Below are 14,096 nucleotides of genomic sequence, written 5' to 3'. Positions count from 1 at the left end.
GCACCTGGCTGGGAGAGAAGCCCGGTGTGCGCGGCCTGGGAACAGCCCCGCTTCTGTGCACTGTGGCCGGTCAGGACAGACGACGTTGGGAACGAATAGGACGGGTTCTGACCTGAAGCCCTGGAGCCTCTGTGAGCAGCGACCCTTTGCTCAGACCGGTTTCCTCCCACTGCGCATGGTGTAAGGTCCTCAAGAGGGGACGTGTTTGCGAGAGAGCGACACAGACGCCCTCCTCCGGGGAGGGAAGTGCCCTCCTCAACTCAACTTCAGCAGTGGCTTCTAACTTAAAACCAAATACTAACGACGATAAAATAGAAGGCAGAATGGGGGCCTGAACCTGGACCCATCGGTCCAAAGGGAGAGGCAGATTTGTAAAAATAAAGACCGGTCACCAGTCCGCAAGTCTCTGGCCCCACGACCACAGGACACACCAATGCAGCGCTGTCCTGGGCGGCGGGGAGGGAGCCCCCACCAGCCAGCACTCCGGGTGCCTCCCAGTGACCGTATGGCAAGTGCTGAAGTTGGAAGAGACCCCGAATTGGCAAAGGATCCCAGGCAATGAGCCACCCAGGGTGGCCGGGTCTATGGGAAACAAGACTCACGCTCTCAAATAATGACCCCCGAACCCCTCTCCTCGTCCTGATGGCACTGCGTGTTTGCCCTCCGCACGGAGAGGTCCACACCATCCCGTTTCCCCCTCAGTTCTAGGCACTCTCTGGGACATCTGCGACGAGCCAGGCGTTTTCATTTCTTTCCCACTCCGTTGGTGACTTTTGACTTGGCATGCCGATTCCTTCTTCTGGAAGAGTGGCTCTCGTTGTTGCCTGGATGCTTGGGTGGGCTGTCTTCAGAACCTGGCCAAAGGAAGGAGAACACACCGTCACTGTGGCTGTGGGGGGCTAGGGGCTCACGCCTCAGACTCTTGGTTCTCCCCGCTCCGGCCATCGCCGTCTGGAGCCTGCTGGAAGTGCGGGCTCTTCTGCTGATACTTGCACTCCATCTAGTGGCCTGGTGAACACAGGACGGCAAGGCCCAGAAGCCCAGCACCAGGCTGGTACTGCCTGCCTGTGCAAGGAGATTTATGGGGGGGGTGGTCCCTGAAGAACTTTTACATTCTCACTGTGTAAGGTGGACTGCACTCACGACAAAGGGAGAGGACAAACCAACTCAAAGCACAAGGAAGAACAAGAACAATGACACCACATGGGTGTCGAGTCAACTCTCATAACCAAGGGAAGCATCACCCAGAGTTCTGTGCCCTGACGGGTGGATGCACTATAGAGTTGCCACATCTCCCCCCGGAAGGATCCCTGACGCTACAAAATTAAGGCTCTTATGCTCTCTATCATCTGAGCCACTGAACAGCTTTAAAAACCAGGCCCCTGCCGCTCAGGATCCCTCTGGAGCCTCTCGCTGAAGATGCCACACACCTTCGAGATGCTCTTGGGCTGCAGGGACAGCACCGTCTCTGGCACACTTACTGTTTGTCTGGGACCTCAGAGAGAAACTTCCCCATCAGCCGGATGCCTGAGCAGCCAGCAGGGGTCAGTGAGGTGGAGGGTGGAAGCAGGGGAGCAGGCTAGGGGTGGGCCTCCCAGGGAGTAGGGTGTGAGCGAGGCTTGGGAGAGAAGCAGAACTGCAGGGCATCAAGCTGCCTCTGTCCTAAGGCTGAGCGCATGGCCGCCCTCCAGCCCAGCAGTCAAGGCAGACTGCTCCAGGGCTCAGATCCAGGCCCTCCACCACCATAGCCACTAAAAACATAACAAGTTCCCAGATTTTGGTCTCCATGGCAAGGGCCATTTGGCTTAGTCCAATGGATTCTTTCACCACACTCAAGTTCTTTTTTCTGAACTATTCTGTCTACCTTTCATTTAAACATATCTCTATCACTGCTTCCTTCCTACAGACTTCTTTTCAACAGAGAAGGGCTTCGAAGTGCCAAGAAATGATCTGTAGGGAGGCAGTTCTGAATGAGAGAGCCCGAGGGAGCCCCTTGGCCCACTACTATTAGCAATCCAGAACAGGGTACCCATCGACACGGATTCAGGACTTGCAGAAAGGGCGCCTGGCCACTCAGCAGAGGGCACGCTCGCCTCTTCCCTGGAAAAAACTCTGAAAACCTTGGCCCTAAAAAACCTCTGGCAGTGCTTTCCTCTCTGTGGGACCGTGGTTCCTCTGAGCAATTCTGTGAGCTCAAATTCATGGTCTCCAGGACACATAGTTCTCTCTCTTTGGCCAAGACGTCCAATCGGCTCATGAGAACTGACAAGGGATGACTGTTCAGTGGTATCTTTCCACAAGCCTCATTCTTTAAAACAGCCAGGTGGCCCCAAATCTTTCCCAAAGGCTTCCTGCAGAGGCCAGTGGGAGATCCCTGGCTCACTCCCGAAATCTCTCTTCTACTCATCTGCCTCTTGAACAAATACACTTAAATCAATCCACCTCTTCTAAGGGACCTCGCCTCCTGGTTTGCAATTCTTCCTCTTTCCACTCATGACCAAAGCCAGGAGGAAGAACATTCCCATCAGGCTGCCTGAGACGGGGGCAGGCCCCGTGGCATCTTCCCGTCCCAGAAGAGGCAGAACCACACGGCACCTCTTCTCATGAGACCAGCCTCTTGGACAGACCCCACCAGTACCCTGCAGGTCTCATGAACAGGTAATGGATGACATGTGATGGGCAGGTCTGAGAGACCTCGGGGTGTACATTTATCAACATTCAGAGGATAAATACTGCTTTCACATCTCCTTACTGGGCCTTGGGGAGGAAGAGAACCCAATACAATTTTTAAACAATGAGTAAGAGAGAGATACCTTTTGAGCCTTTCCCATGAGACCAGGAGATGTCTGGACTGTAGGTGCCATCTTCACACTCGGAGTACGTCTAGGGAGAGAAGCAGACTTAGTGATGGAGCTTCAAGTACTCCCTGGGGCAGGGGGGTGAGGGGATGAGGGAAAGTGATGGGGGCGGGCCGGCAAGCCAGGCTGCTCCACCCCTGCGTCCCCAGCAAGCAGCAGAACCTCATCACGCTTCTTTTCCTTCGCTATAAAACCATGACTATCTCCCAGGGCTATAGCGTCAATCTTCTAGAAAGTACTGTCAGTTCCTCAACTTACGGTGTAAGTCAAGGATGAAAGCCGTATTTTACTGAAGAAGATATGACACTTTGAGGTAGACTATCAACGTAGCACAGCATTTTCAGGCTGCTAACTGTAATCCCTGTGTCTTCTATGAGGCGGGCAGGGCAGGCATTTGAGGAGGGGGAGCCCCAGGCTGGATCACAGAGAGACACATACAACGTCCAAGAGCCGGGAAGAAAACCCAGTCTTCCAAACACCAGTCCAGGGCTCTCCGTGTAATTTTATTTTTTAAACAGACCCATTAACAGGGTCTTAAACCTCTTGCAAAAGGAGTACAGAAATAGTGACCGACTGAGCAGAACACTCACAAGCATGGTCAGCCACTGATAGGGGACGAATCCTGAACCCGTTACGTTTCTGCAGTGGCCAGGACAGAAGGAGCGTGTTCCCCATGATGGCCACGCCATGTTCTCAGATGAACGCCGCCCCTGCCCCCACAAAGCTCCAAGCAGGACATGATCATTTTAAAGAGGGGCCTTTGCATACCTTTTCTCGGTGACCATAGTGCTCAGCGTACCAAACCATGCCGTAGAGACACAGGAAGGTGGTAAAAGCCTAGAAGAGAAAAACAAGCACACAGTGTAGCACCAAAAAAAAAAAAAAAAAATCCCATTTCCCGGGATTTCAGGGTTTCAACTTGTAACATACAAGATGGCTTGATGTGGCTTTGCCATCTATCCTAGGACACTAGAGATCCAGTGACTACTTCTGACGCCGATAATCAGAATGCAAGATCATTTCTCGATGGTGGGTAAGATGGGAAGCATTCTCTGCACACTCTGCAGGTGCTCCTTGAGAGGGCATATAGGATTTTATATACTTTTATATACTTTGTCTGGTTCTCATGACCCTTCCTCTGCCACCAGCACTGGGAAGTTACGAGGACTCAGCTGGTTGGCTTATGTGGGAGCTGTAAATGAGAGAGGAGGTTCCCTCGGTCTGGGATCACAGTGGCTCTGGAAGGCATGGAGTCCGCAGTGTCTCAGTTGGGGGCAGGCACAGCGGGACACTCTGCCCGTGGCTCTGCACGGCTTTCTCAGCTCTTTTTTTGTCTCCATGGCCCCGCCTCAACCCCAGTTCTGGATGTTTTTGTTTTTCTTCTGTAAGTCCACAGGAAAACGCAGAGAAAACACGACTGCTTTAGAAGCCAGCGGAGTGAAATGGGAAGGGAGCGGTCTTCGGGTTCCCAGAGACAGGGATAACCTCTACTTCCCCAGACAATTCCCCACCCACCTTGCACCACACCCTAAATTATACTCTAACTGAAGCAAAGAATAGCACCTATGGAAATCCAACGTCTTCAAATATGCCAAACCACTAAAAACCAGGGAGAACTTTCTGGTTGTCTTGTTGGGAGCACCCGAAGGAGACGGGGAGAGTGAGGACAGATGATTTCCCTCCAGGCCCTCCAACAAGGCCTGACCTTCCCACTGTAAGTGAATCACCGAAACAAAAGGACTGTCCCTCCCAGTTCTGTTTCTTCAGAATGCCTTGCCTTAGGTACTCACTGACACCAGAGCACCCTCATTGTCCCACCGCTATCTCTTCCCCTGCATTTCCTGTTGGGGACTGTCACTCTGAACCAACCATAAGAACAGCTGCAAAATCAGAGTAGAACACTCTCTTCTTGAGTAGGTTTAATTCTTTCTGAGAATCCTAACTTTAGATCCCAAAGGGCTGCCTCAGATAGCACTCATTTCACAGAAGAGGAATGAAGGTTCAGAGAGGTGAATGGCCTTTTCAAAGGCACACAGCTAATATGTAGCGAACTGGGGCCTTGACACAGGTCTCTTGGTATTCCTGGATCCTATATTGATTTTATGTCTATACATCCTCACATCTCTATCTATCCGTCTATCCATTTATCCACCCCAGGGGAGAGAAAAGCATCAAGGGAACAGCCAGGACCAGCAGCATCCCTCTGCATGGCCTGGACTCCAGATCAGAGCTGAGCCCGCTAGGAAGGCGGGGGCTTTGAGCTCTCATCAGTTCTCATCACTGCAGTGAGCAGTCTGGCTCTGGCCCAGATCCTGTCAGCCAACCACATTTACCGAGCATCTGTTGGGTACACAGCATCACCTTAAGTGCAAAAAAGACAGGAGTCCCAGGGCTCTGGAGGGCCTGCATCTACGTCCATAAAGTGGGAATACTGGTGTGGTGGAGACAACATGAAATGGAAGACCCACTGGTTCATTTTATTTTAAAGCCATATGCAAGAGGGCACACGTCCATAGGTGAGGGATTTAAAGAAAAGGAAGCTCATATCCTCCCCCATCAAAAAGTTAGACAATGAATGAATATATTAAGATGATAAAATGAAAATAACTCCTAAGCTTTAGCATATTCTAGGACTTGCTCAAGATTTCTAATATATACCACCATTAAGTGTACCATTTTGGAGGCATGGGAAGAATGGGGAAGCCTAGAGGATTTGCATAGTGTCAAACTTAAGGATGTGTTTGCTCCTTTACAAAGAACAAAACAGACTGTCCTAGGTTTGGGGGGGGGGGGCAGGTTCCACCTCCCAGACCAGGAGTTTGGCCAGATAGCTGTCCTCACCTCCACTAGCCTACGGGGCAGTGAGCACAGGGATGGCGGTCATTGCAAATTCTGCCCACTAGAGGGCAGGAATGTGGTGCTCCACCTTCCCCAGCCTTGTCCCTGGTGGGGGTGGGGGGGCTGGCGGGCTGGCTGGCGGCTGGGCGGGGAGGGGCAGCTAGAACTTAGCAATTTGCGGGCAGGCAAACACTGGCCGGGTGGTGAGCGACAGGTGCTTATCATCACAATCGCCACACAAAGGGCCTGCTGTGGCAGCCAAATTTATCACTTCACCTGGGTAGAGGCCCACTTCACACTTGTCCCAGGAGACAAAGCTTGTAATTTATAGGTTTGCAATCACACCTGTGAAAATCTAGGTGTGTATCCACTTAAAATGCCAAGGCCTGGATTTAAAATAGCAATTGTACAGATTTTGTTTAAAGAAAGAGCAAGGAAAAAAAGACAAAAACATGTGGGATGAGGGCCAGAGCAGCACACAGCTGGGGGGTGTGGTGGCAATCAGGGTGTGGTCAGACCTGGCTTGGCTTCCACTTTGAGTAATGAGCCCGCAAACTGACTAGGACTGATCACAGAACTGCCTAGGAGCAGCATACGCGAACTCTGCATCTGCATTCATCTCAAAGTCTGGATCTGTTCTCCTGTCAAGCAGGGGTAATAATCAGGGTCTGTCTTTCTCTGAGTAGAAGGGAGGCCTGGCCACACCTAACTCTTACTGAATAAGGCTCGCCTCCTTCCTTTCAGAATATGGGCAGTGGGGACCCCTAACCAACACAGCCAATGGCCTCTGTTCAGGCCAGGTCCCCTTCTGTGGCACAACGAACACTGATAACACTCAGGGCAGTCTTCTTCATCTTCAAAGGCCTGATCTCCCGGGGCCTGTTTCTCAGGCCCACCTCCTAAATGTGGCCGCTGCTCCAAAGAATCCCATCCTCAGCCAGTTTTCCTGCCCCGGCTCTGTTCCCCTGACCTAATCCAGGGGTTCCAGCCTCGCCCTGTGCACAGTGGCCCTCCCCTCCTGCACCTCCACCGCTGACGAAGTCTTCCTGTGTTACTGGACTGACTGGAATTTCCAGTGATACAGGACATCTTCGCCTGTAAGTTCTAAGGGTCCCTCAAACCCCAAAGCCCTCATCAAATTCATCGTTCCCTCAATGGGCTTCTCTTCTATCCCCCAATCTGTGACTAACACCAAAAGCCACCCAGGGGCACAAACTAGAAACCCTAGAGTTGCCCTCATGCTATCACAAGGAACGTGGCGACCTGTGGAGCTGACCTCTTCAACAGCTCTCAAATCCAACCCTCTGTCATTTCGTGCGTGGGACCCTCAGTACTCTCAGACAGCACCTCTGCTCCCTCCAGACTCTCCCAGCCCATGCAGCCTTTCTCGGAGAACCAGTGTCTTCCTACTGAAGGACTGTCCTTGGATCTCCAACTATAGACACACAAGCATCCTTCTGAAACAGAAGTCTCTTGTCCCCTCCCCCCACCTTATTCTCCACACTCTCGCTCCCCCACGGGGGAGCTGTCTTCCTGAGATGCTGGGCACAGGCGCAGATGCACATCTTTGCACATGCCTGTTTCTCAGCCTGCCTGGATGTCCCTCCTGGTCTCTATCGCTCGAGCCCACTCCTTCATTCTCCATGCATTTGCCCAGTCCAACGTGTCAGAGACTGCAGGTACTAGAGTCAGTGGGGACAAGAGGACAACAAAAACAGTCTTTGTAAGCAAGAGGTACAATGCTGAGGAGACGATATAAAGAACCCAAAATTATGTGACACTGAGTTTCGAACTCAAAGAAGTATGTGCCAGGTGTGACCAGCGCCCCAAGGGGAGTTGACCAGCACGCTGGCAGGGGTGCATTTCATGGAGGGCAGAACTGAAGTTTGGTCTTGGCATTAGTCACTGGGTAGAAAAAGGAGAGGAAAGCATTCAGATGAGGCAAAGAAAGCACCCTGGGTGAAGACAAGAGAAGTCTGGAAGGGTGACTCAGTGAGGTGACTAAGAGTCGTCTGGGGTAGCCTGAGAATCAAGTCCAAGAGGGTGGGTATGATGCGGGCTCCCAACGACGACCGTCCAAACACACACACAAGAGTTCACACTGCAGCTGGTAGGTCTTGTGACGGGGATTCTTCTTCCTTCTTGATACTTCTTTCTACACGGAGGAGCTTTGCTGGTATAATCCTCATGCCTCTCCACCCCTGACACCTTTCACTGGAGAAGAGTTCTCTCTCACTGACGGCTGAATCCGAGATAAGGAAGCTGGACATTTCCTGTCCTTCCATGCGTGCTAGGCCGCCCACACCGCGTGAGACCACCTGCTTCCTGGGGCCTGAGAGTGAGTCTCATTCTGGGCTTCACTGTTCAGAAGCCCCTTGTCGCCGAAAGCTGATGCTGAAAAATGTGTATCCTCAGTAAGAGAGATGCTAGGCTGATCTCCACAGCCTTCTCTCACCCTATCCTTGAACTGTTCTTAATTGAAAAATGTTGTATTACTGGGCCTTCTCTAGCCCCCGGTGACAGGGAATGGTTCTGAGGAGGGCAAGAGAGTCAGGTCTGAGTCCCGGAAGCTAGTGGGCGGGGGGGTGGGGTGGGCAGCGTAGAGAATGGGGCCGAGGGGCAGAATGCGGAGGAAGTGCATGTCCAGACAGCTGCAGGGACAGCGGGGGTGGGGGGAGGGGAGGGAGCTGGGTGGACAGAACCTGGTCACCCGCTGGTTTCAAGAGGGGCAGAGGAGGGGCAGCAGCCCTGAGGTTTTCAGCTGGGGCACCTGAGGGCTTGGCGGGCATCCACTGCAACCCTTCAAAACCCTGCTCGCATGGTACATCCTGGGAGACTTTGGCAACTCCCCAGCTCAAGTGGTGCTCTCCCTCTAGTGCTCCCTCAGCTCTCTAGGTACACACCTTTCGTACTGTTTGTCACACAGGAACATGGTTCGTTTGCACGCGGATCATTCCCATTTGGACCTGGGGATCCGTGAAAGGGGGAGCCTTTGCAGGGGGGACAGGAACTCTCTTGCCAGACCATCTGGATGTTGGCCCCAGCTCTGCCCTCACCATCTGTGTGACCTTGAGCCAGCTCGTGAACCTCTCTGGGCCTTTTTTCATCTATAAAAGAGGGCTAATAAAGTGCCTGCCCTCCAAGAAATCCTCAAACTTGCCACTCATGAGAAGTGAATGGCACCCAGTGAGCATTAATACAATCTTATTCCGCCAGCTGTCTGTGGGTGGCGTCCGAGACCGCTTTGAGGAACACTCACTAGACTTACAAGGACCACGCTAGGTGAAGGACAGACCAATGCGTGGACAGGAAGTGGTACATCATGTCCTCGATAAAGTGACAATCACACAGGCACCAAGGCAAACCAAAAGTGACTGACATAAGGGAGCGCAGGCTAAGTGCCAAATAAGTAAAATAGAGAAAAGTCTCTAAAAGTTGAAGAGAGGTTGGAGGAGCCCCTGCAGGGCAGGTAACTAGAGAGGGCTTCCTGGACACGGCCTTGGGAAGGCCTTGCTGGCCACTGGTGCCCCCGGGTGGGGCTGTACATGGATGCCGTGAGAAGGGTGCTGCCCCCGTCCTGGGACTCCTCCTGCCTCAAGCTCCTGGCGGTCCCCAGGGCTCTGCCACCAGGTGGGGGCAGCACCCATCTCTGCCTGCCGTACTGCACTTGGTCATTCTACAATTCACGCACCTGAGGCATGTGCCAGAGAGACATGTGAGAAGCACATGGTCAAAATCTCCAGTCTCCTCTGATGCACTCTCCTAACCGATTCTTACATGTAGTCTCACTGGGATGGAAAAAATACATTAGAACATGAATTCTGGAGTACAGGTACAAGGGAAATCATCATTCCCTTTCATAGTTCAAGATAAAACAGGACAGAACAGGCTCAAGGTGCTCTGGCACAGCTCAAATTTCTAATAAGTGACCCTAAAAATAGATGCTGTGAAATGAAAGGCAATTAAAAAAAACCTTAAAAATACAAAGTTTAGTCATGCCAAACAAACAAACAAACAAAGACCCAAATCTGATTAAGCCTCTAGATTCAACTACTAATTTGCAAGGGAAACAAAACAAAAACAGAGGACAAAGCCATGTGTTAAATCAGAGTACACTATAAAATCAGTGAAATCCTGACTCTGAGCAAATCTACAGGACAACAAAGCTAGGTCCTTCGACGAACTGTAAAAGATAGCAAGAGACAGAGGGAAAGCGTACATTAAGGGACTTAAAAGGCACGCCAGCCAATTCTAACAAGTGGATGTTGATTATCAAATAAACTGCTAAAATACCAAATTTTACAAAAATATTAGAAGTTTGAACATTGATTAGATATTTGATAGTATTATGAAATTATTCTTTTTCAGATGTGACAACGGTACAGTGGTTGCATTAAAGAAAAAGACATTTTGACTTTCTTTTCGGGATGTATCCTGAACTATTAAAAGTGGATCTGCTTCAAAATAATTCAGCGTGAGGACGGTGGGTAGGGAATATAAGGAAACAAGAAATCCATAAGGTGACCACTGTTGAAACTGGACAGTGCATGGGTGACGTCTACTTCCACCTATGTTTGAAATTTTCTATGATTATAATGAAAGCCTGAGTTCATTTTCTGGACAAAGTAAGTGAAAAGTGAAGAATCTTAAGCTTAAATGTAAAATAAGACTTTCCTCCAAAATAATAAAACAAATTAAGAAGGGTAGACACAGAACGGTAGGTTAAGATCTTACTTCACTTTGTTCACTTTTAATTTAAATTCAATTAGTTAACAGTGTATTATTAGTTTCAGAAGTAAAGTTTAGAGATTCGTCAGTTGCATGTAACACCCAGTGCTCACGACATCATGTGACCCCCTTAATGCCCATCCCCCAGTTACCCCATCCCCTCACGCCCCTCCCCTCCAGCAACTCTCTGTTTCCAATGCTTTGTCTCCCTCTCTGGTTTTGTCTTATTTTCTTTTTCCCTCCCTTCCCTTATCAGAGAAAGATAATTATGATTTCATGCATATGTGGAATTTAAGAAATGAGACAGGGGTTCATGGGGGAAGATCTTACTTCATTTTAAAAAAGAGAAAGAAGTCCCAGGACAGTGGAGCTAGAGGCCCCCAAGGGCTTTTCCCTTCAGAGAGGAAGCTCAACCCACAGGGCCTGGCCCATCAGAGTACGGCCATGAGGCAGAAACTACATGGTCTGATTACCTTCAAGAACATCTCACATGACCTATAAACCAGAGTCCACTATCTTGTACATAAACCCTTGTCCAGCCATACATATGCTACAGGGCACAGTAACTGTCCTTGTCCCTTCATGGAGCCGAACTCCCAAAAGCAGAATAAATGCACGTACAGTGCACCTGCAGAAGGCGTTTGACTAGCACCTGCCCAGGTGACCCGTTTTGGATGCTGGATGGTCTCATGTGTTTAACTGGTGGCTGGTTTCGGGTTATTACAAGTAGAAGGTCCTGTCTGCAAATTTCTAAAAGAACTTGGTGTACAAGGGTTTTCATCATAGTTGTTTTGTTTTTTTAAAGAGACACCATGGGGAGTGTTGCTGTCACTTTTGGGTAAAAAAGTAATGACTTACCACACAAAGAAGCCAGAGCACAACATAGAGTATTTGGGTCTTAGAGAAGAGATCTTGCCCAAATTTTATGCACACGATAGCTTCCAGGAAACCGATGACCCTAGTCAGACAGAATGAATGATTAAATATTAATTCTTCTTATCGTATGCATTATACATATGCATATCAACAGTGCAGGGCTGGGAATATGCATTACCAGAAATACGCATTATTCCATCATTCTACGTGGGTAGCAGCCTCCCCACAAATGATACTCGTTCTATTCCACAGCAATTTCTTCAGAAATAACATACATATTTAGATGGCATACAAAGTCTATTTATTGTTATTTTTCTTAAGACTTAATTTTTTTAGAGCAGCTTTAGGATCATAGTAAAACTGAAGGCAAAGTACAGAGATCTGCCATCTACCTCCCTGAGGGTCACGACCCTTCCCCGGAAGGGTCCATTTGTCACAACTGATGAGGCTACAGGGACATGTCACCATCACCCAAAGACCACAATTCACGTATGCGTTCGCTCTTGGCGTCGTACATTCTGTGTGTTTGAGCTAATGTTCAGTGATGTGCATGGACCATTACGGGACCCTCCAGGTGAGCCACACTGCCCTAAAAAACCCCGTGTTCTGCCTATTCGTCTCTCTACACCTCCTCAGATGTAACGAAGTATTTTCCACATCTTCCTTTCTCCCAGACCAAAACCTCAGCTCCTGGATCTTAATAGCTGGAAGCCTCCAACTCAGCCTGTCACCGCCTCTGTTGGAACCCACATGTTCTGCCACTCAATCTCTTCAGCCGTTGCCAAGTTTGCCTTGTCTCAGGTGGGTATCTGCCCCCTTTTGCCCATGGATCCTAACTCTGTCCTCTAGTCATACGGGACAAGTTTGAGCCTTCCGAGCTGTCTTTCAATGACTTGAAGACAGCAGTCCCATTCCCCTCCCAGACTTCTAAGCATTTCCAGATCCAATATTCCTTGTTCCTGTTGACCATATAAATAACCCTTTATCCTCCAAATACAAAAAGTTTAAAGAAAACAATTTCGTTTTACTCCTTAGTTAAAAGAGCTAAGGTGGGGGTGGGACAGGGGGGTGGGGGTAAGCCACTTTTACATTCTGCATCTTCACTTATGAATATAAAGATCAGAATTTTACTAAGGTTCAGAGCTTGAAGGTAAGACCAGAGGAGCTGGCTGTGTGATCCCAGACATGACCCAAGAATGCTGATTCCAGACGACTCCACTTTAGGTGTCCCTCACTCCAGGTGGAATCTGGTCATTCAGTGACCAGTATAGTCACACAGATATTCTCTCAAAAGGCAAGAAGGGGCTCAGGAGATCCTCAGTGTCCCTACCCATGGGTAGACACAAAGAGCACTGCCGTGGGCAAATGTACAGATGGCTCTGAACAACGGAATGCCTCAAATCTGCCAAAGCAGAAAATCTTAATGTATCGTTATAGAGTTTGGGGCTCTTCTCCCCTAGCCCTGACCAAACAATGTTTAGGAGTGGTTGGTCTGCATCTCTAAAGACCACCTCTGCCCCACGCCACCCCCAGCAAAGTACATTCTAGCTGGGATCCAGTGCAGGGCGGAGTATCACCAGGATGCTCAAGTCTGGACTGTGAGGTGTCACTAGATGGCAGCAGAGTGCAGGCAGGTGCCTGGCAGGGGGTGTGGGGGCGGGGGAAACTTGGAAAGAGCACTTAACCTTTGGCTGGGGCTTCTTGAAGAATCACAGGAGCAAGTGCTTAGCCCAGGAAGTCAGTGTGCTCATCTGCCTTTCGGCCAGACTGAACACCCAGAGTTTACTGTGAGAATTCTGGGTATTCTACTCCATTGAGTCACCTTTCAAAAACACAGTAACTAGGGCTGTGATTCTCAAGCTTTTATGACCCGAGACCCACAGAAAGAAACATATTTTTCTTTGCAACCCCATATGCGCGCGCACACACACACACACACACACGAAACTGAAACAGAAGTTCCACAGGATAATTTGTTCCTTTACTTTTAAGAAAATGCTGGCAGGACTGACTCAGAATGGGTCTTCATAATGATGCGAAGTTAAAGACAGGAGAGTGTTTCAGTCAATGACTTCAGGGTTAGGATTTGCTGGCTCCTTCATGCTGAAGAATCTTAGCTAAGCCGTGGGTCCCTGCAGTGAGCACATGACCACAGAGTAAAATGGCGTGGCAGGAAGTGAGGGGAAGGGGGCAGAGATGAGGCACAGGGCAACGTGGGTCTTGAGGACCACAATAGGGCTTGGCTTTGAATCTGAGGAAGGGTTTTAAATGAAGGGCAAAGTGAATGTGACTCAATTCCATTTGAATATGGTCATTCTCGGGCAGGATCAGGGGGGCTTCCAATTTGGGGACAGGACCAGGGGAGTCTCTGTGGAGGTGTGAGGAGTGGTGGGAAATGGGATGCATTAAACCCAATCATCACATGGACGCTTTTACCACCAGTCATTGCCCCTCACCCATTATCCTTGACCCTCTGAGGGAATCCTGATGGAGTCCTTCTGGAAGGATAACTACCCCGTAGAAGACCCAAGTGGTAGCTCCTTCAGGGCTGAGTCCAAAGGCTTGGACACACAGGGAGTCGCTGTTGCTGAGCTTGTCAGCTGAGATTGTACAACCTCCTTACCAAGGGGGTCAGGTGGGGCACAAAATTCCATCTCTCTGATCTTTATCGGAATGAGCTTGGTGGCCAAACCACGGTTTGATGGGATTAGGTGGGGCTGCTCCTCCCTTTGATGCCTCTGCCCATCCTTATCTTTAATCAGCGAGGTTAGAAGGCAGCCAAACACCTGGGCTGCG

At 49.8% G+C, this 14,096-nt stretch overlaps 1 protein-coding gene across 2 annotated transcripts in view; it reads right to left on the bottom strand.

Moving 5' to 3' along the window:
• Positions 1 to 407: 407 nt before the first annotated feature.
• The window catches only part of PTDSS1 (phosphatidylserine synthase 1), a 61,695-nt gene continuing 48,006 nt past the window's right edge, over positions 408 to 14,096 (bottom strand). For both annotated transcript variants that reach the window (XM_004768533.3, XM_045077960.1), the window contains 4 exons: positions 11,283 to 11,382; positions 3,627 to 3,695; positions 2,814 to 2,883; positions 408 to 854 (listed from right to left, as the gene is read on the bottom strand). In XM_004768533.3, the coding sequence (XP_004768590.1) occupies positions 745 to 854; positions 2,814 to 2,883; positions 3,627 to 3,695; positions 11,283 to 11,382 (349 nt within the window). In that variant the 3' untranslated portion in view covers positions 408 to 744. The remainder of the gene's footprint in view (positions 855 to 2,813; positions 2,884 to 3,626; positions 3,696 to 11,282; positions 11,383 to 14,096) is intronic.

This window comes from Mustela putorius, unplaced genomic scaffold, assembly GCF_011764305.1.
Source record: "Mustela putorius furo isolate JIRA1106 unplaced genomic scaffold, ASM1176430v1.1 tig00000228_pilon_pilon_pilon, whole genome shotgun sequence".
NCBI classification, from domain to species: domain Eukaryota; kingdom Metazoa; phylum Chordata; class Mammalia; order Carnivora; family Mustelidae; genus Mustela; species Mustela putorius.
The sequence above is the reverse complement of the archived record's forward strand: the minus strand, read 5'-3'. Positions and strand labels throughout refer to the sequence as shown.